Consider the following 22493-nt stretch of genomic DNA (forward strand, 5'->3'; position numbering starts at 1 on the left):
GGCAGAAGGAACCTGAGGAAGCCCTCAGTGCACTAAAGGAGAATGGAAAGGCAAACTGGAGCTTGCCTCTGCGTGTGTGGCCGCTCCAGCGGGAATCGACTGTAGTTCTCTTAAACTAGGTTTCCTTCAGGGTCTTTTGCTAATGTAAGAAATCGTCTGAGATTTCTGTGACATGCACACACAAACACACACACAGGCATCAACTCATTCACCTGACTACCCTTTCTAATGGTTGAGTCCAGTTGCTGTTGAATTCATTCTGACCTCATGTGTTGTACAAAACAGTGCTTGATAAGGTTTTCATGGCTTGTCTTCTGAGGCACCTGTGTGTGAGCTAGAAGTGCAAACCTTTCAGTTAGTGGCTCAATGCTTAAGCATTTGTGTCACCCAAGGATTCCCAATGTTTAAGTTCATGCTGTTGTTGTTAACTGCTGTCGAGTCGCTTCCAACTCAAAGCAAAGCAGGATGAGGCTTCCGAGGAGTATCTGGTGGGTTTGAACTGCTGACCTTGCAGTTAGCAATTCAATACTTATTCTGCAGCGCCACACTAGGACTCTAGAATTTAAAGTGCTGTTGTTGTTAAGTGTTGGCAAGTCAGTTTTGACTCACAGTGACCCTGCATGGGGTTTCTGAGGAGCAGCTGGTGAGCCTGAACTGCTGACCTTGAAGTTCAAACCGACTTCATAGTCCAGTGCATTAACCCACAGTGCCACACCAGAAGCAATGAAATACAGGTGCCCTGATGGCACAGTGGTTAAATGGCTTTGCTGCAAGCTGAAAGGTTGTTGGTTCCGACCCACCAGCCACTCCATATTTGAGAAAGATGTACCTGTCTTTAAGCTTCTGTAAAGATCACAGCTACAGAAACCCATGGGGGCAGTCCCGTCCTTTCTGTAGCTGTGATCTCTACTGCTACGAGTCAGAATGAACTCACGGCAACATGAACGAAATAGAACGTCTGATCGCGGACAGGAAGATCCTTTCCCATTCCTTCTCAACTTTACTGCTTCAGCAACATCCCACGCATCCCTATCAGTAACGTGGTTCTCAGGTGTCCAAAATCAAGCAGGGAAGCCAGGTGCACTCTTCACCCAACTGGCCTTGTTTTCCAGCACAGTCCATCTGGGTGCCCCTGACAGCTGAAGTATGTTTCTGCAGAGATGTGGAAACCATTTCAGGCTTTTCCCAGCATGCTGCTGTCTCCATCCTATAAGGATTACCTGAGAAGGCTCCACGGGGGTCGGATAGATGGCACTGCATGGCCTCTCTCTTGGTGACAAGCAAGCGTTTTCTCTGGAATGTTTGTGTTTGTCAGACAGCAAAGGAGAAGCTGGAAAGAGAAGGAAAGAAAGAGTCGTCAAAATGGTGGCGGCCTGTTTGGAGGGGAACACCAGTGTTGTGGCAGTAGGGTGTAGTGTCTGGTGCTGAAACCACCGTTCCCTGGGCACCAGTACTCTGTCCACACCCTGGCACTGACCTCTGGCACTCGATGGAGCAGAACTCGTCACATTGGGTGAAGCAGAGTGAGTAGAACTCAGGCTTGAGGTAGATGGGCTTGGCTGGAAATACATGGGTACCTGTTATTACATGTGGTTTAGAGGCTTCAGGTAATACCGACATATTTAAAACAGAATCAAAGCAAAATGTAAAAAGCATAAAAAGCCATTCAAAAGTACAGAGAAAATGTTACTCAGACTGACAGGGTGGTCCTCTTCTGAATTAATCAGGAATTTGAGACTTGACTACTGCCAAACGAATGCCTGCCCACTAGTTTCAGCTATATATTGTGACTTAGCACCAGTTAGAACTGAAATGCATGTAAGCTGAATGTCCCCAGGCCTAGGGCACATACATAATTGAGTGTTTCTGAAAGGCACAAAATGTGCCTTGTCATTATTTCCCTGCATATGTTTCTAATATTTACTTGGCAATATTCTGATGCCCCTTTCCCAAAAATAGTCATGAACAAAATTGAAGCTAAGTCTTCCGAATTCTCTAAATGCTGTATTAGCAGTGTCTCAATTTAAAGCATAAAATAAATATCACAAGAGTTACACTGGCTCTACAATTTTTAAAAATTCAATTTGTTTTGAGGAGGGTAAACAACTTTTTATTGTGGAAAATTTCCAATATACTAGGGTGCTTCAAAAAGTTTATGGTAAATGCAATGAAAATGGATTTTTTCCCACAAACTTTCTGAAGCACCGTCGTTTACGGAAGTAGAGAGAATTTCACAGCCAACCCTCACGTCGTAACTTCTTAGGAAACAAACCACCCAGAAATGCCACGAGGTGGCTGGTGTGTGACCATGTGCTCCCAGAATCCTGGTCCTAGGACCCAAATCAGACGTATGTATTAAAGTCCAGCCTTGCACAGATGGCCCACGCTTCTCCATGGCTGCCTTAGTCCTCTCAGAGCACAAAGGACAATTTTCAGAGAAACATCTTTGCAGACTCCAGAGATCAATAAAGCAATGTGAGTACATAAATGTGTGTCCTTAAGATAAGTTCATGCTCTGACGTCTGCTCATTAATACAGCCGAATGAACAGGAACTCGCATGATTGAGACAGAAAAGGAATAAACACAACTAGACAAAAAGCTGGTAAAGTACCTGCATGTTAAAGACTTCATCTGAGCTTTCTGATTGCCCTGTAATATTGCTTACTTCAGCAGATGCTTGTGAGGAGAGTGAGGAGGAGGAATATCGGTTGACAGCTGGGTAACTTAATGGGCTGTTTTGGAGGGAAAAAATTGGTAATTAGCTCAGTCTCCAAATTGCACTTTATCACACGCTGGTATGGTGTAAAACTGAAGGGGACAAAAAAAAAAATACATTCCATTTTGTTCTCTCCTGTTTGCCTCAATACAATCAAACTTTTGAGTTTATTTACTTGTCATGCTGCTGCTGTTTCACCCATGGCAGATGTCTGCAGCTGCCTCGCGGGTTAATTATTTCAACAAGATACAGCATATTTGACAAATTGTGCCATAAAGGGTGAGAGAATCATCCCGGATCATCTCGTGGCGATGCCAAATTATGAAATAATTCAGAATTTGACTTACCTGCGTCTAGGAATTACCCTGGTACCATCTGGGCTCATAGAAGCAGGTGCTGAATTTCTACACACGCGAGGGCTCCCATTAGGAAAATGGACTGGACTGGCTTGTATACAAGCAGAGAACTCCTAGAGACACGACACAGGAAATATTTTTGGAAAGTAGTAAATATGGGCATTGAAATGCAAATCCTCTGAGCTATTTTGATATATCAGGTACATAGCACTAATGATAGTGAAATCTTGATAGAGGAATTTAATGAGCTGTGTTTCAATATTATTCAAGCCTCCCTTATTTACTTTTTTGTTTTCATAAAATGGGAGCATGGCATAGAGAAACAAGATTCTCTGGTAAAATGGTGCAATTTGGAAGAAAAACCAAAAGGTGTCACTATTGGACACATAATTGTCCCTTTAACTACAAAGTAAATTGACAATAGACTGCCCCGCCACCCATACTGTGTAACTTACCTGTATCCCTAAGCTAGACTTCATCACAAAGAACTGATCAACCAGCTTTTTGTGAAGGGGTCTCATATCTTGAGGCACAAACTTCTCATGCACAGCCAAACCAAATTCCAGAATCTGTGCCTTAAAAAATCAGATAAGGAAAAAAACACATATCAAAGACTGCTATTTTCTCAGTGCCAGCTAAATGGCCAGGCATGGGACTAGCATTTGGCATGCATTCTTGTTTATCTTCTCAATTCTACAGCAAAGGAACAATGGGTGAGGAACCAGAGGTGCAGACTTTTACAGCACCGGAAATTTAGAGGTGAGGGAGTTGAAGCTGAGAAAAGTCCAGCAGGTGGCAATAGGCAAATGTGATTTGAATTTAGGACCAATTTCAGAGGCCTGATCTTCCCACTAACCCAAGGTTCCTTCTCGTGTATTTTAGATCTGTGATAACAACATCCTCTGGCCCCTTTCTAATGAGGCAGGGAGACAGGGCCCTAGGTGTTTTTCCTTCTTTTCTCACACATTGTAAAAATCTATCAGAGAGGAAGTTTACAAAGTAATCCTAGAACAGATGCTGTGCTTATTTTCATTAAAAAGTATTATTCTTGCTCATTATAATACGAAAAGGGAGCAGCTTCTAGTTAAAAGATAAAAATTTTTTTTTTCCTGCTGTGAGGATCCAGAGAGGGCCAAACATAAACATTTAAGCTTCCTTTGTTCCGCAATTCATAGGGCTTAATTCCTCTAATTTGAATAGGAGCTGTCTTTTACATGTTTTTAAAATGTCTCTATGGGAGCCCTCCTGTGGAGCTGTAGGATAAGTACTGGACCCCAAGGTCATATTGAGCCACAAGGCCAATGCTTCAACCCCACTAGCAGTTCCTTGGAAACCCTATATGGGATCACTTTGAGTCAGAAAAGACCCCATATAGGGTCACTTTATATAGCACTTCACAATAACATGGTAAAGTAGTGGAGTCCTAGAGCAGGGCACAGTAGGATCAGCACTGAACTGCTAATCAAAAGGTCAGTGGTTCAAAGCCACCAGTTGTTCTTTTGAAACTCTATTCAGGGTCTCTATGAAGTGGAACCTACTTGACAGCAGTTAATAACAACAATAATGGTAAAGTGACCCAAAGGAAAATTCCATGTTGTTGTTGTTATGTGCCAGAGAATTGGTTCAGACCCATAGCAACTTTGTATAGGATTTCTGAGGAGCAGCTGGTGAGCTTAAACTGCCAACCTTGTGGTTCAAACCAACTTTGCAGTCCAGCATATTAACCCACAGTGGAAAATGGAATGATAGATAATGGATTTTTTTCCCACAAACTTTCTGAAGCACCTTTGGAGTCAGGACTCCAAAGGTTGTTGTTGTTGTTGTTAAGTGCCGTCGAGTCGGTTCCAACCCATAGTGACCCTGTACAGGGTTTCCAAGGGTGTAACATCTTTCTCCCAAAGAGCGGCTGGTAGTTTCTAACCACTGACCTTAAGGTTCGCAGCCTGATTCGTAACCACTATGCTACCAGAGCTCCAAAGGCTGAGAGGGAAGAAAATCAGGCATCTCAAGGACTTTGATCTTTCTTCTAGCTTGTGAAGACTAGAGGCTGAAAGCTCAGAGTGCTTTGGAGAGCCTTGTACCTTCCCTAAGGGGACAGAACCAAGGCACAAGCCTCTAGATGGCCACCCACTGCTGCATATTTACATAAAGATGAAAACACCCCAGAATTCAAAGCAAGGGCACCTTTGAAAGGAATCCTTCCAGAGTGGAGTGTATGTCTGATCTTTCTGATGAGGGGTGGAAGGGAGGATGAGCTGAGCCTAAGTGAAGGAGTCTTCAGCTGGCTCATTGTGAACACTGATTGTTAACTAACCTCCCTTTTGCCCGGAATCTGTTGCAGGCCGCTTCTCCAGGAAGCAGGCTCTCACATGGAGGGGAGTGGCTGCTGGGTTTAAACAGCCAACCTTGCTGTAAGCAGTGCAATGCTCAACCTGCTGCGCTACCAGTTATCCTTAGGTAAAACACAGAGTTTTAAAAATCAACAAACATTAAAATCATTTTTTAAGAACTGATGACCCAAACTGTTCACTTCTAGCATCTATATCACCCTCCGGAGCACACTGAGAATTTGACTTCTCTAGTAACTCCCAACTCGTTCTGCATAACCGAGCCCACTCCAGCTAGGTTCTCAACCATGCCACCGCTTCCTCACAAGTAACAGGTTATCAAGTGCAGAATCTCAAATATGAACTAAAACCACACACAACGTCATCAGTGTCTAATCCCAAAAAGCATGCTTTATTTATTGTTGTTGTTGTTATGTGTCATGGCGACCCTGTACAGGGTTTCTGAGGCTGTAAATCTTTACAGGAGCAGAAAGCCTCATCTTTCTCCTGCGGAACAGCTGGTAGTTTAGAACTGCTGACCTTGAAGTTCACAGCCTGATTCATAACCACTACACTACCAGAGCTCCTGCTTTATTTATTAGCTTGGTAAAAATCTGTTAATTATACTTTATCATTCCAAATCTCATGAGAATACCATGTCTCCAATTCCTATTTAATCCAGCCTTTCCACCATGGTTGTCTCCTATTTACTGCGGAGGTTTTCATACTTTTTTCAGTCCAAGAGCTAATCAATTGGAACACAACAGACAACAGATCACTCACTGCAGCTCTTTGTATTTGTTGGTGCCAAATAAACAAACTGTACTTCTGTATAGTAGAAAATGATGGCACTGTATCTAGTTTAGTCCACATCATGTATCTGTGGACGTTATTCCAACATATTTATATTATATGGAAAACAGGATGCTATTTTAAGTCTACTGATTGTTCACTTCCTCATTCTACCATTTACGTGGCAATACTATTCATCCACTTATCTATCCCTTCAATGAATTTGAATTGGTCTGAACTTATTTGAACACAAAGTTTTCAATAAAAAATTGGCACCAAGGCGACTCTCTGTTGCCATCTTTGTTTACACTACCCATGACCATGTCAGCTGGGTCTCTGGCTAAGCAGGCACATCTCCAGGCAGGACAGAGAGAAAGTGATGGCTGCCTTCTGTTTCCTCTTACCTGCTCCAGCATCAGCTCTCTTAACCGTGCGATTTTCTCTCCATCTTCAGGGTGACTTAAGATGTAGTCTTTAACAAAGAATGCCTAGTAAGAGAAGGGAGAGTCTACTTCAGGAGGGTTACAAAGAAATTAAAAGGCACAAATGTTGTTTTTAAAGATCTGGGATCTTTCAAAGAAATAAAACCATTACAAACAGCATATGGGAACCGATGGAATGATTCTTAGAGTGGGCAATGGGTCAGAATGGGTTCATCAGAAAAGACTGCTAGATGAAACCCCGACATTGTATAATACTTTCGGTAAAGCAAACGAACAACAAATCCAACTCAACAAACTTTATGAAATTTTAACCTAAATTAAATTTGGTCAACATTCAGTGTGACCAAGATGGTAGCCTCACCTCCAAGGGTCTTTCTCTTTACAATTAAGAGGGTAGATAAAAAGTCCTCTGGTATCTTCTAATTAAGATCAACTTTTCTATGACCACGATTAAAGGGAAATGATTTTAGATTAACATTTATTAAATAATCCTGATCTCCTCACTACTTTCACATACATAAAACACACACATGCTCATTCTCAAAATATCACATTAGGAAGTGGATTCATTGTGCATCACAATGACTGCATATTTTTTCTACTTAACTCTGTGCCAACTGTAGCACCATGTTTGTATGCTGGTTTGTACACATCTTGAAAAGATTCATGAAAACCTAAAAACTCACATCTAAAAATTTTCTCACAAACAAAATCTAATCCTTACCTCTTGATACCTGGAAACTCCACCATTCACTGCAGCATCTATCACTCCATTCAGGCACATGGTAAGGGGATTAATATTCTGCATTTGTCTTGTCTGACACTGACTAATCAAAGTCTTCAGCTGTTGATTCTTATTTTCCAATACTTCAATTGCATTTTCTAGAGGACTCATCTCTACCTGAAGAGCAAAGGAGCATAAATAGATGTTGAATTTTGTGACGTTCAAGAAGAAAGAAAAAGTAAATGATCCTCATTCTTAATTATCTGCACTCTCCTTTGGCTCCCATCAACATCTCTACCAGGCGCTATCAGTAAAACAGTCAAGGATGTGGAGGGCTAATTAACTGTTCATTAGTAAGGTAAAGAAAGGGCAGGTGATTATACTCACTGGCTGAAATGTAGTTTGTTTAATCAATAATTATCAATTATGCATTACCTAAGCAACAATCAACACAATCTTTTTTAAAATTCATGGTGCTGTCGGTTAATGCACTGGACTGCAAGGTCAGTTTGAACCACAAGGTCAGCAGTTCAAGCTCACCAGTCACTCCTCAGAAACCCTACACAGGGTTGCTATGGGTTGGAACTGACTTGATGGCACTTTAACAACAATAACTAATGTTCCATATCACGTAAAATGGATTTTTCTTTCCTTTTGAAAGGCTAAATATTCAGAGGGCCTAGTACATTTGCAAAGAACTGATGGCATAGTGGGTTAAGTATTGGGATACTAACTGCAAAGTTGATAGTTCAAACCCACCAGCTGCTCTGTGGGAGAAAGATGAGGCTGCCTGCCATAAAGATGTACCGTCATGGAAACCCTAAGGAGCAGTTCGACTTTGCCCAGTTGGGTTCCTAGACGTTGAAATAGACTCGATGGCAGTGGCTTTAGTTTTTGGTTTGGTGTATGATTATGACCTTCTTCATTATCATCATCACCATCATCATTGCTTATTCAATGCAAAGCACCATGAAAGATGCAAAATTACATTTACAGATCCTCTGAGGTCAAAAAATTTTGAGCCCAGTTGGAAAGATGTGACATATTTTCATATGGACTCCATATGCATATATAAAGGCACCATGCAGTGGTGACAGAAGGTACACAGTTGGGAGCTGTAGAAAACAAGATGATCATATATGCCGCAGGACCTATTTGTTGAAGGAGAACTAGATAAAATTATAGTGACTTAAAAATTCAGGGTTGTTATGGTGGACCTAGCTATAAAGATGATAACAGTGCTCTAAAAATAAATGGCATTATATTCTCTTTGAAGAGAAAGTCTGCCAAACTCTGTTATAAAGTAATCTCAATTTACAATGCTGTTGTTGTGAAGTGTTGTTGAGTCAGCTCTGACCCAAAGCAACCTTGTATAAGGTTTCTGAGGAGCTACTGGTGAGCTTGACCCACTCATCTTGTGGTTCAAACCGACCTTGCAGTCCATTTCATGAACCCACAATGCCACACCAGGACTTCAAATTTACAGTTGTCATTGTTGTTAGTTGCCATCGAGTCGGTACCGACTCATAGTCACCCCATGCACAGCTGAACGAAACACTGCCTGATCCTGAATAATGGTTCTTTCAGTTAAGGGAATAAACTACAGTTTTAATAAAGGATGGATGGTTAGATTATCTTAAACACACTAGAAAGTGCTAGAATGATTGGGCTATATCAAGATTAAGAATGTTATGTTCACCAAAAGGAAGGGAAAGTTACATCAGAAAGCAGGGAAAACTGTCAGAGTCCAGGGCCAGAATTTACAAAAATGAGTAAGAAAAAGGCCAAAGAGCCCAATTTCAAAAGGTGGCTAACCTTGTTTGTATCCAAGGGAATAAAAAAATATCACTACAAAAATCAATGATTTTAATATATACCTGCTATAATGGCAAAAACAAATATGATACTAGTGAATGAGGGAGTTGTTAAGTGCTGTTGAGTCAATTCCGACCCATAGCGACCCTATGTAGGGTTTCCAAGGAGCAGCTGATGAGCTTGAACCATGGACCTTGCAGTGCAAATGACTTTGCAGCCTGACTCATTAATCCACAGGGCCACCCCAAGACGCCGAACGAGGGAGAGGTTAGAAAATAGGATCTCTCAATTGCTGCTGTTGAAAGTTCAGATAAGTTCAATCACTTTGGAGAGTTATTTGGCATTGACTACTCAAGTTGCTCTGGTAGTGTAGTGGTTAGGAGTTGGGCTGCTAACCTCAAGGCCGGCAGTTCAAAACTACCAGTGCTTCTGCGGGAGAAAGATGAGGCATTCAGCTCCCGTAAAGATTTACAGCCTTGGAAACCCTGTGCAGGGTCACTGTGAGTCGGAACCAACTCCACAGTACTTAACAACAACAACACAAGTTGAGGCTATACACTTAAAATTACTCGACTCAAGGTTGGTTTGAACTGCAAAGCTGGCCTTTCAAACATAACAGATGCACCTTGGAAATCCTATACAGGGTCACATGAGTTGGAACTGACTTGAGGGCACTTAACAACAACAACATTATATTTGAGGATATGCACATATACAAACCAACAATTCTACCCTGAGGCATATAGCTTAGAAAACACACAACAGTAGATATGTATACATATGTGTCAGGAAACATACCAAAAGGCCCAGAGCACAATTATTCATAAAAGTCCTAAACAATCCAAATGTCCCTTGAGAAGAGAATGCATGAAACACATTGTCCTATGTTCATATTGCAATACACTCACACATGGAATAGTATACAACAATGAAAACAAATTTCAGTCGCATGCAATACCACAAATGGGTGTTGCAAACATAATACTGAGCAAAAAGTGCAAGTTAAACAGTATAACGCCATTTATCTGAGGGGGTTTCACAAGTTCGTGGAAAAATTCCATTGTCTTTTAAGTCCATTTTTTTCCATTAAGATTAAGAAGCCACTTTTGGCCCTATAACATTTAAATCTGTTGTTGTTCATGTTAAGTTCTGCTGAATAAGTTTCAGCACATAATGACCCTGTATAGGGTTTCTGATGAGCGGCTGGTGGATTCATCCTACAGCGTCACACCAGGACTCCAAGATGATCCTTTTAGAATCCAAACAACAATTGACTTCTCTGCTTTGACTTTAACTGGTACAGCTGAGCCTCTCAGAGAACTTGTTGTTTATAAGTCTTATTAAAAGATTTAACAAGACTAAAATAACTGTATGACTGAGAGACTGTCTATAGCCATCCATGAATCAAAGAAACACATTTAAACACATTTTGTTTGGAATAAACCTGTGCATGTATGAATGAGAACTCTTAGTAGCAGTACTTTTAGACTTACTCTCGTATTTGCAAAGTAAGTCGAAAGAGTACGTAAGTATATGAAAACATTTTGGTCACCAGATCCAAAAACAAAACAAACAAATCCTAGTGTCATCATTTTTGGTTAATTACATGGAAAGATGAAAATAACCAACACTCCATATAGGAAAAGGAGCTCTGGTAGTGGTTATGAGGCGGGCTGCTAAGCTCAAGGTCAGCAGCAGTTCGAAACTACCAGCGGTTCCGTGGATGAAAGATGAGGCTTTCTGCTCCTGTAAAGATTTATAGCCTCGGAAACCCTATATAGGGTTGCTATGAGTTGGAACCGACTCCATGGCATACTATCACCACCACCACCATATAGGAGAGGATACTGGGAAAGTAGGTATTCTCCCCAAACCATTATGTTTTCCAGATAGGGCATACACTGAAACATCTCATAACTGATACAAGATCAAAAGTTGAGATGAAGCTACTCTTTGATAAATTTACTTCTAAAAGAATTATCAAAAGGAGATGGTCAAAGACAGGTGTAAAAAAATAAGGTCATCAAAAATTATGTTCCCAGGGACACGGAGAGAGGGAGCAGTTGAGGACTCTAGATTCATGGAAAGAGAGGAACAGAATGCTGGTGGCCGAGATTTATAGAATGTACTCCTTGGTGGTGTAAATTATTATATATGCCTGAGTGCTGTTTTTTTTTTTGTTTTTTTTTTAAGGAGAATAGAGAGAAATACTGTTAACGGATGGTACATGGTGGGGATTATAATCACTGTAATAAAACAAAGTATATGATTCATTGAATGTAAAACAGATGATCTGCCCTGTAAACTTTCACTCAATTCACAATAAAAACTTTAAAAAAATTTATATATATATGTTCCTGGTGTGGCACTATGAGTCAGGACTGACTTGACAGCACTTAACAACAGCCCCAGAATGTAATCTTTACTGTTACTACTAAAAAGGTTCAAGAGTCACAACTAAGGTCTGGGGCAAGAGCCACACCCTAAGCAAAGAAGGTATCTGTTAAAACAGTTGGCCAGTGATCCTTTTATGGAGGAATGTCCTCTAGGAACAGAAAAGGAGGAAGATTTAATCAACCTTGTCAACAGAACCTCTAAGTAACAGACTATGAATAATAGCTAAAAGAAAAAGACGTTATCTATGGGTTGCCATTGTGGACTAATGCATCAGACTGCAAAGTCCTTTGAACTACAAGGTCAGTGGGGTTCAAGCTCACCAGCTGCTCCTTGGAAACCCTACACAGGGTTGCTATGGGTTGGAATCAACTCAATGGCACTTCACAACAACAACATGGGATGTCATTAGCAGGAAGCCTTCAGCTAAAGGACTGTTTACAGTAAATACACCCAATAGTCATAAGGTATGATTTCCCAGGGATTGCTCCTGAAAGGTTAAGCAACTCTCTGGTGTATACCACTGAAATGCTTGATTAAAAAAAAAATGTTTTTGTTGTTAAATGACTCATTTTATATAACTTAACCATGCCCTGTGAGAGGAAGCTGTGGGCCTTCACGTAGAGATTCCATCTGTTATTCTGGACTAATATTGTTGATGTGGGAAAGAAGGACCTGGGGAAATCACACCGGATATCTGTCTCTGCTCCATCTGAGCCTCTTGACTGCCTTGAAATTATTAGCAGTAAAGTGCAGTACTGGGCAAGATTGTAGACTGGGATGTCTGATTTGACAATCTGATCCTGTGGGTTCGTTCAGCAACAAAGATTACTTGCATACTGCAATTTAGAGCTCAGGAGCCACTTTGTAGAGGCTCTCAAAGACCAAATAGGAAACAATTTGTAAATTCAGAAAGATAAGACAGCAATGGTTTGAAACAAAACCCATAGCAAGGAAACAAGAAAACTTCACTGACCATCTTGGCAGAGTACATGGGAACCAAAATACTATTTCAAAAACTGGTAAATAGTGGGAAAGAACCAAGCTTAATCCTTTCTCTCCCAAATTATTCATGTTAATGAGAAGAAGTTTCTATGTGTTGAAGTATGTTGCTGTTATTGTTAAGTGTTGAGTTGGTTCTGCCTCTTAGTAACCCCGTATAGGGTTTCCAAGGAGAGGCTCAGGTGGGTCTGAACCACTGATCTTGTAATTAGCAGTTCAGTGTTTATTCTATGGAGTTCTGGTGTGACGCTCTGGGATAATGCACTGGACTGCAACGTCGGTTTGAACTTCAAGGTCGGCAGTTCAAGCTCACCAGCAACTCCTTGGAAACCCTATAACAGGGTCATTATGAGTTGGAAATGACTCTGCAGCACTTAACAACAAGCTTACTCTATAGCGCTACACCAGGAATCCTTATAGATGTATGTTGTTGTTAAGTACTGTTGAGTCAGTCTCAACTCACAGCAACCCTTTATAGAGTTTCTAAGGAGTAGCTGGTGGGTTTGAACCGTCACACTGCAAACCGACCTTGTGGTCCAGTGCTTATCCTAGCACCACAATGAGTAAATAAGGAAGAAATGATAACATGTCTCCAATTGGTAACCTCCGATGAATTAATGAATGCAGGCAATGATCATGGATGGTGACCAACATCCACAGGCACGCAGCACTGCCTATAAAGGAGTCTTGCAAAACCCCAAAACCAAAACAGCAACATCTTATCAAGCTGCCAGATCTAACTATCAACGGACATAAAATATAAGTGCCAGGGAAACACGAAATGACCCCACTGGCAGTGAGTCTGCGAAATTCAGACTGAAGGAAACACTTGGGGATAATCAACCTGCTTTCTTCTACAAAAAACTGCAAGGAAAAAAACCAAAAGTGATGTAGATGGATGTATCCTACAGATCAAAAGCTATTTATTTAGAAGACATTTCAATTAACTGCAGTGCCTGGGTCTTATTTGGATCTGGATTCCTACTAACAACAAAAAATAAAAATTCTTGGTGAAGAATAGAACCAGCACTAGGTATTTACGATTACAATATTTTAAGGTTTTCACATTTTCAGTTTGATGGTGCTATTGAGGTTGTTTTTGTTATTTGTAAAGATACAAATAATTTGTAAAGACACTAAAGTATTTATAGATGAAGTGATACCTGAGATTAACTTGGAAATAACTCAGTATGGGAGAGAGTAGGTGAAGATGAAAATGAAGCACAAGTGGCGTTGCAGATAGCTGTTTGAAGTAAGATGATGGGCAAATTAGGTTTGCTGTATATTTTCTCTACCTGTGCTTGATATAATTGAAGTTTAAAAGACAACACTCTGGCTGCTATGTACAGAAGTAACTGCAGTGGGGTAAGGATAGGAGCAGGAAACCTTTAAGAGACCCCAGTAATATCAGGGCAAGATGGCGGCATCAGCGGTGGTGGTGAGATGTGGAAGGATGCTGGGTATATTTTAAAAGAGGAGCCATGATTTTCTGATGGATTTTATGTGAGGTGTGATAATATTCTCATCTTTAAAGTTTAAAAAATTTAAAGGAAAATATGTATGTAACAAAACATTTGGTATTGCAACATTCTTCACATGTATAATCCAGTGACATTAATTATGTTTATCATGGTGTTCTGGTGTGGCACTGTTGGATAAGCACTGCAAAGTCAGTGGTTCAAACCCACCAGCCACTCCTTGGAAACTCCATGTTGTTGTTGTTAAGTGCCTTCGAGTCGGTTCCGACCCATAGCGACCCTGTACAGGGTTTCCGGGGCTGTAAATCTTTACGGGAGCAGAAAGCCTCATCTTTCTCTCGTGGAACAGCTGGTAGTTTCGAACTGCTGGCCGATTCGTAACCACTACGCTACCAGAGCTCCTTTGGAAACTCCATATAGGGGCGCTATAAGTTGGAATTGATTCGACTGGCATTTAACAACAATATCATGTTGTTCAACCATTAAAGTTATTAATTGATACATTCTATCTTATAGTTGTATACCTTGGTGTGATGCTCTAGGATAAGCACTGGACTGCTAACTGCAAGGTCGGTGGTTCAAACCCACAAGTCACTAGTCGAAAACCCTGTACAGGGTTGTTATGAGTCATAAGCAACTTGATGGCACTTAGCAACAACATCTTGCTTAAAATTTTGAAAATAAGCTTAAATCTTAATCATAAGAAAAAATTAACCTTTTTTTTTTTTTTTAAATTTGAAAACAATGAATAAAACAAACACTGAGGAGACAGGAGACAACGGTTCAAAGACACTGTCTTCTTAAGTAAAATTTTCTAAGTTACTCTGGGCCCATAACTTAGGAATAAAAGGCCTACAATCTCATCGGTGGTCTACTGGTACCTGCCAGATATTTCAGAATTCAGAATTTTTCAGACTTGAGAAAGGTAATATAGAAACACAATGGTACATTATATAACCACAGTAGAGTCTGGAGCAGTTCCTTTAATCAAATACATTATTAGTATTTCTATAGCAAACTATATAAGTCTTCACCCTCACAACTGTCTTATGCAAGTTCAGTTTAGATTTATTACCAAATGGGTTTGGGAGCCATACATATGAAAACATCTTCTGGTCTGAAGAATATTTTAGATTCTGACATGGCAGACAAGGAACCAAAATTCAGTTCAATTTGCCATGTATGTTTATTAAGTACCTATTCTATGCCCCTCCTCTTGAGGACTTTCTACATTATGGATTAAAATCAATAAGCCAGTAACTTTACTAGAAAGTGAAGAGATTCCAGGCAGCAGGAACAAGAGAGTGGGCTGTAATCAGGGACTAATAGCCCAGTTTGGTGCTTTGCTTGACAGAACATAGACTGCATATTCCAATAAAGTAGGCAGCTCATGTTTGAAAGGTTTTGTTTAGTAATGCTCCTTTTATCATTATCAGCATGCTACTCTTTATTAGCATTGTGTGTGTGTGTGTATGTGTGTATGTAACATTTTGGGAGCTAGGATCATTGGTGAGAACTCAGAGTATTTAACGCTCTGGGTGGTGAGTGGTTGAAAATGTTCTCTGAATCATTAGTTCAGCAAGGATGACTAAAAACATTTCTGTGGGCTGGGCCCCTGCCAGTTAGCAGGAAGCTTTCTGAGCATTGTGTTTAGTACCAGGGTGTACCATCTAAGCAACCGGTTTGGGAGGGGGGAGACTCTTGACTCAGACCTCAAGAATAAAACTGTGCTGATACAATCTGCTGAATTGAGTTCAATATGCTTCAGAAGTTTCCGTCATTTTTTGGCACTGTAAAATAAAAATTCCATTAAGTCTATAGTTTATTTACTCTAGCCAAAAGAAGTGTCAATTGGAAGTGGTAATCTGGAAGTCAACACTGATTAAAATCTAGAAAAAAGGCATCTCATTCAAGTAATATTTTTTAAAAGATTATTTAACAAACAAAAAAATTTCTTAGCTTAGTTTAACATAATGCGCATATGCTGACAGTAGTCTCAGTGCTTAGAGAGATTTCAGGTAGACCAAGTCATTCTTGTAGACAATTCCAGCAGATGCTGCTCTTGTTGATGATTTGACACAGAGGGCTTATTTATCTAAATAAGTAAGATCTGAATTATACTTTCACAGTTGGCAGAGTCAAGGATCTATACATAAGGGATGGACCCTGGGAGGAAGAAGGGCTCTGGTTGATACCAAGGTACTGTCAGCTCCAGAGCAGTACAGGCAGCAAGGTGGGGTTTCACCTTGGGTGCGGATGCCCTTAGCCATGGCTCTCTGTTTCCCATACTGGAGACTGGTGCTGGGGGCAGGCTTTACAACCAGGAAGGATTTTAGGTGCTGTGACCACCAAGTTCTATGATGGCACCCATTGAACTCCAGCTGGTGCTTTGTCCAGAACTGCTCATGAGATTCATAGACCAGCATCCCGCCGAGGCCTAACTGTACTGCACAGTGTAGCAGTTACTGAGCTGTAGTCCCACATGCACATATGAATACTCCCAACCACCCTGCTGTTGTTGCTGTGTGCCCTGGAGTTGGTTCTGACCCACAGTGACCCTGCCCCAGGGTGTTTTCTAGGCTGTAATCCTTATGGGAGCAAATATTTTTTCTCTGGCTGAGAAGCTGGTGGCTTTAAATAGCTAATCTTACGGTTAGCAACAGATCACTTGACCATTCTGACATGAATTTTCCTCATTTTGTCTATGAGGAAACTGAGCCTTTAACACACTGAAACAGTTTTAAATTCTGGGATCCAGATTTCTGGGGTCCATGGAGTTAGGGTGACCCACTCAGGCCACTGCCCTAAAGGTGATCTTCTGAACCTTGAACTTGGAGCAGACTGGTTTCTAAAAGTCATGTTTAAGACAAACAATACTCTTACTGATTGGTGGTTATGTGCTGTGGAGTCAGTTCTGACTCATAGCAACCCTGTACAGGATTTTGGAGGCTGTAAATCTTTATAGGAGCAGAAAGCCTCATCTTTCTCCCGTGGAACAGCTGACAGTTTCAAACTGCCGAGTGTGAGATTAGCAGCACAATTCATAACCACTACACTATCAGAGCTCCTTTGCTAATTAGTAAAACTGTTTTGCATTGGGCATTAAGTGTTCCTTTAAAGATTTCCATTAGTTTCAGGGAACAAAGTTCAAGGTTAGATGAGAAGCTTTTCGAATAAATTGTTGCTACAGGCTTCCCTGGCTATCCAGAAGTACACAACCTTTCACAAGTAGAAATGTTGTAAAGCACTTACCATTAATTTAGTATATGGGAAAATTGTCTTAGCTTTCCTAGACGCAAAAAATGAACCTACCAGGAAAACAAACAAGATGGCAGATAGGGTAGAAGTGCAGTGAGGAGCTTTGTCAGTAACAACACAGAATACTGGACCAAGCAGTCTCAGGGGATGGTGCCAGAACTCTGAACCACATATAAAGGAATCTATGGAAGGTTGGAAGGCTTACAGCTAGGGGAAGTGGTAGCAGATGAAGAAATCCATTGCTTTCTAATTAAAAACGCTCAGCTGCTCTCGGAGCCACCATCTTGGGTGAGACCAAGTGAAGGAAGAATCAGAGCAACCACAGACACCTGATAGAATCGCAGAAATAAAGGTGTGGACACTTTTTTTTTTTTTTCTTATCTGTTCATTAGTCTCTTGCTGTTTGCACATGTCCATCCTGGTGACGAGAGGGGGTGCCTGAGTGAGTGGACACCCCACCTCCACCCCAAGGGTTCTACTACGCATGTGCACAGATCCCCGCAAAAATAAAGGCATAGTTTCCCCTTAAAACCAAACAGCAGTGCCAAACGGCCACAGCTGGCACTGAACTGTTTATCACTAGGAAAAATGCCTGAATGGGGATTGTGGAGTGAGACAGGCAGACTAGGAAATAGGCCCAAAATTAAACCCTGAGTTACATCACAATGACCAACAGTGGCATCTTGAAATTTCTCAGGAAGAAGAGTGAAAATGAAAGCCCATCTCCTGAGCACATCTACTTTGAGGCAATCAGAAAACATAAAAAATACCAAAATACACACCTATCGAAGTATTAAGGCCACAGATAACTCCTGACTATGCCCCCAAAACAGAAACAGATGACCATATCAGCACATGTCCAGAAACAAGATAAAGTGACTGAGGCAAATGAGCTGGAAGTAGATCTACACTCCAGAAGATAGGCAGGCTTTGGAAATGCCTGAGAAGGAATTCAGAAAAATGATTATAAAATGTATCAAAACACTATACTATACACAATAGAGTTGAGAAAAATACGGAAGAAGTCAGGAAAGTGCTACAGGAACAATCAAATAAGATAGATACAGCATTGGAAACAATTCAAAACCTACAGAAAGAGGTCCAAACAATTAATAGAATATCAGAAATGGACAATACACTGAAAGGGCAAAGTGGTAGAACTGAAGAGACAGAAGCCAGAACTAGTACGCTAGAAGATAAATCTCTCAACACTACTAAGACAGAAGAACAAGCACAAAAAAGATAAACAAATCTGAAGAAGGCCTAAGATTGATGTTGGACAACATGAAGAGGAATAACTTAAGAATTATCGGCATTCCAGAACAGGAAGAATCACACAAGTCCACAGAGGGGATAGCTGAAGAGCTGCTGGAAGAAAATTTCCCTAAAATCCTGAAAAGTGAAAAAATAAGCATTCAAGAAGCTCAAGGAACCCCAAGAAGGATAGACTCTAAAAGAAACTCACCAAGACATATGATAATGAAGTTCTCCAAAATCAAAGATAAGGACAGAATCCTGAAAACACCGGGGGAAAAGAGAAGTGTAACATATAAAGGCAAGCAAATCAGATTAAGCTTGGATCTCTCATGCTCAATCTTGGAACAACAGGGCTCTGAGATACAAGGATCTAGGCATAGTTTGAAGAGGGAAAATAAGACTAAAATGCTTGACTGTCTTATGAATAAACCAATATTCATAATTGGTTTCCCTTGCCTATTATTGTAAAATAGACACTTGAGTGGGATAGAAAGGAATGTTGGGAAATATGATTACAGAAAACCTGTAAGCCTGTCTTCAGCCTATAACGGATTGCAATACCTAAAAGTGGTAGTAGAACTTGCCCAGTGAAATAGGCCTCTTGGCAAAGCCTTTGCAGAATTAGGACCTTAGGTGGAATCCTGAGTCCCATCCAGAACATTATGAGGTGGGACATTCCCACTAGCAAGGACAAGCAGACCAGCCTAGAACAGCTAGAGCAACAGAAGATACATCTTCAAACAAAGATCATCAGGAAAAACCCTAATAAAAAATGTCAGCATGACTGGCTACTACAAGTATAAGCAAGCTGTTTGGTAGGAAGCCATGAAGGCAAGCAATCAAGTTCCTTCAGGATAAACTCCCCTCTAAGACTGAAACTCAAAGGGAACACACAAACAGGCATGTAAGCTTGCTGGAGACAACATTAGGCTACTGGTAAGTGGAAGAGGGAGAAAGGCAGCAATGAAGAAATGGGCTGAATTCAACCACACTTCATTGACTCCCGTTGACCTGGAGATGAGAAAGAGAAGATGAAGGGCTGATTGGTCCAAAGTGTGGTGAGACCTGGGGACACTTGAGCCCATAGACAAGGACATAGTCACAGAGGGCTCGCATTGAGAGTGAAGCATCCAGCTGATATGCAGACAGTAAGCATTTTTGCAAACTTGCAGACAGTACCCATTTGACCTAGCCTCGATGGATTGTTAACCAGAACTTGACTAGAGTAAGATTAAAAAAAAAAAAAAATTTTTTTTTTTTTTATAAAGGAAAGAAGGGTAAATTGCTACAATTTGAGGAACCTGACTATACTTATGGAAGTAGTAACTCTAAATACCAACAGAGAGGGAAGGAAACTTCACATCAAGTATCAATGCTATCCCCTCTGTACACAGGGTAGATAGGGATAGGCAACTTAGACATTGGCTACCTAAAATGAGGGGGTGATAAAGGCATGAAGTGACTGGCTTACAAAGTTTTAAGACGGAGTATAGTTTAAGAGTGGGGGGAGGGTGAAAGAGTCCCCACTGAATAGTTTTCATCTTGCCTAAATGGGTCTGGTAAAAAGAGATGGGGATAAGATTTGTAGTTTTCCTCAGTGAATAACTGTCATCATGATTAATTGTGACTGTCAAAATTGTAAAGGTAGAAGTTTTGTAACAAAAACAGGAGAGTAGTTAATCTTACAGTCCGGAAACAGGACCCTAGGACAATCAAGGAAGAAGAGCATAAGCAAAATGCCAGACCTTATCCAGAGAAGCAGCAACACCAGAGACAGAGGTAGAGATGGGGTCACGGAGAGGGGGAGCAGCTGAGGACTCTAGATTCATGGGAAGAGAGAGACTAAGAGCTGGTGGTCAGGAAGCTGACTTGCAGAATGTGTCCTTTAGAGGTGTAAATTATTATATATGCCTGAGTGTTTTATTTTTTAAAAAGTTAAATTGAATAGAGAGAAATACTATTAACTGATGGTACATGGAGGAGATTATAATCATTGTAATGAAACAAGGTGTATGATTTGTTGAATGTAAAATTGATGATCTGCCCTGCAAACTTACACTCAATCCACAATAAAAACCTTAAAAAAAAAAAAAGTACCTACCAAAGACAAAATGACACATAAAACCTAAAATAATGCTAGCATTGGGTCCTGATGTGGGATAATGCACTGCACTGCAAGGTTGGTGTGAACTGCAAGGAATCTATGGCATTCAACAACAACAACAAAGTGTTCTCAGACACAGTTTAGAGCTACAGTGGCTTGATGCTGAAATGCTGAGTGTTGGTCCCAAGGGAGGAAGATTGGAGACGCCGCTCTTGCTGCTCTCTACAAACAAATGCTGAATGCTAGTTTTGCCTTTTTTCATAAAAGTTACAGTTCTCTTTAGATTTCTGTCAGTGAAAATAGGTACAAATATAGAGCTTTCATAAAAGTGACATGGGGGGAAAGAAAGCAAGCTTTTGGGGGATACCTTTATATAAGCACAGTTCTGGCCATTCTCCATGACAATGCCCACATCAGGTTAGCGAGTTGGGAATGTTCTCTCATTCCCAGAACACTTCGACTCTAGTCAGATGTGGTGCCCAATTTGCAAATTATACATTAAATAAACTTCCAATCACTTTATATAATATGATTTTTGTCTTAACATTAGTTAACACACTGACTTTGCTGTTCTTGTTGTTAAATGCTTTTGAGTTGCTTTTGACTCACAGTGACCTTGTATAGTGTTTCCAAGGAGTGGCTGGTGGGTTAGCAATCCAGTGCTGATCCTACAGTGCCACACCAGGTCTTCAAAAATTTGAGTCTGAGTTTCTCCTTTTTCAAGGTCGTGCTATATGATTCCTGGCACAAACTGTAACCTCTTGTCAGAAATCATGAACATATAAATAAAAACACACACCTCACAGCTTTGATATGCTGAATAAATAAAACAATGTAGGTAGTAGTCTTAAGGCACACATAGAAAGAGTTGTAGGTCACATAGCTGGTGATTGTTGTTGTTGTTATTAAGTGCCATTGAGTTGATTCTGACCCATCGTGACCCTGTATAGGGTTTCCAAGGTGCAGTTGGTGAGCTTGAACCACTGACCTTGCAGTTCAAACGACTTTGCAGTATGATGCATTAGCCCACAGCATCACACTAGGGGAGCTAGAATTCCAGTCCTAATTCAAGAGCCAGAGGCTTTACATTCTGTAGTCAGAGCTATTCTCTAGGAGTTCCTCTGGTAGGAGGGGCCAGGATCTTATCAGCATTCATCTCCACAGGTCTGGTGGTGGTGGTCAATTGAATACACTTCCACTAGCTCACTAAGTGATTCCAAGGACTTTGAGTCAGAAGCAGAAGCAATGAAGAAACAGTGTGACTCCATTTGAACAACTGTGAGGAGAAAGTTCTTGAGAATAAGCTTTGGTCCTTACCACTTCACGTTTTTCCACTTCGAACCAGCGGGAAATTCCAGGTAAACTCTGCACCAAGTACAAGGACGTTCTCTCCACCCAGAGACTCTAGGAAACACAAAACAAATTAGGTCCCTGAGTTTCCCTTCTTTCTAGGTATTGAGTGATGACTAATGTTTGCCATTCCATTTTAGAGGTTTTACTCATTTCGTTCAACTTTTCATTAGATTTGTTCAAGCACTTCAGCAATCTGTTTTGTGGTGCCTTGAATTGACTGGATATGGCTTTTCTATCTAAAGCCTTCCTATTTCTCATCAAGCGATTGAGTGGGAACATGCAAATAAGGGAGGCATAGGACTCTAAGGCTGAAATTGGTTAGTTTTGCCCTCCAGCTAAATTTAAAAGGAGCCATCTGAGAAGCAGGGATGGAAGACTCCAGGACCATCAAGAAGGAAGAGCTTGAGTGGAGTTTAAGAACCCTGCTTAGAATAAATGCAGAAAGCTGAGGTGATGGCCGAGGCAGTATCATG

General features: G+C 40.8%; 1 protein-coding gene across 1 annotated transcript in view; it reads right to left on the reverse strand.

Annotated features, from left to right (window-relative positions):
* Nucleotides 1-22493, reverse strand: part of DOCK4 (dedicator of cytokinesis 4) — a 360754-nt gene that overhangs the window by 13739 nt on the left and 324522 nt on the right. Inside the window, exons 41-48 of the mRNA XM_006859354.1 lie at nucleotides 21985-22071; nucleotides 7360-7536; nucleotides 6597-6680; nucleotides 3529-3648; nucleotides 3065-3186; nucleotides 2613-2733; nucleotides 1478-1559; nucleotides 1221-1330 (exon numbers count right to left, since the gene is read on the reverse strand). Coding sequence (XP_006859416.1) covers nucleotides 1221-1330; nucleotides 1478-1559; nucleotides 2613-2733; nucleotides 3065-3186; nucleotides 3529-3648; nucleotides 6597-6680; nucleotides 7360-7536; nucleotides 21985-22071 — 903 coding nt within the window. The remainder of the gene's footprint in view (nucleotides 1-1220; nucleotides 1331-1477; nucleotides 1560-2612; nucleotides 2734-3064; nucleotides 3187-3528; nucleotides 3649-6596; nucleotides 6681-7359; nucleotides 7537-21984; nucleotides 22072-22493) is intronic.

Source organism: Chrysochloris asiatica, unplaced genomic scaffold, assembly GCF_000296735.1.
Source record: "Chrysochloris asiatica unplaced genomic scaffold, ChrAsi1.0 scaffold00032, whole genome shotgun sequence".
Lineage (NCBI taxonomy): Eukaryota > Metazoa > Chordata > Mammalia > Afrosoricida > Chrysochloridae > Chrysochloris > Chrysochloris asiatica.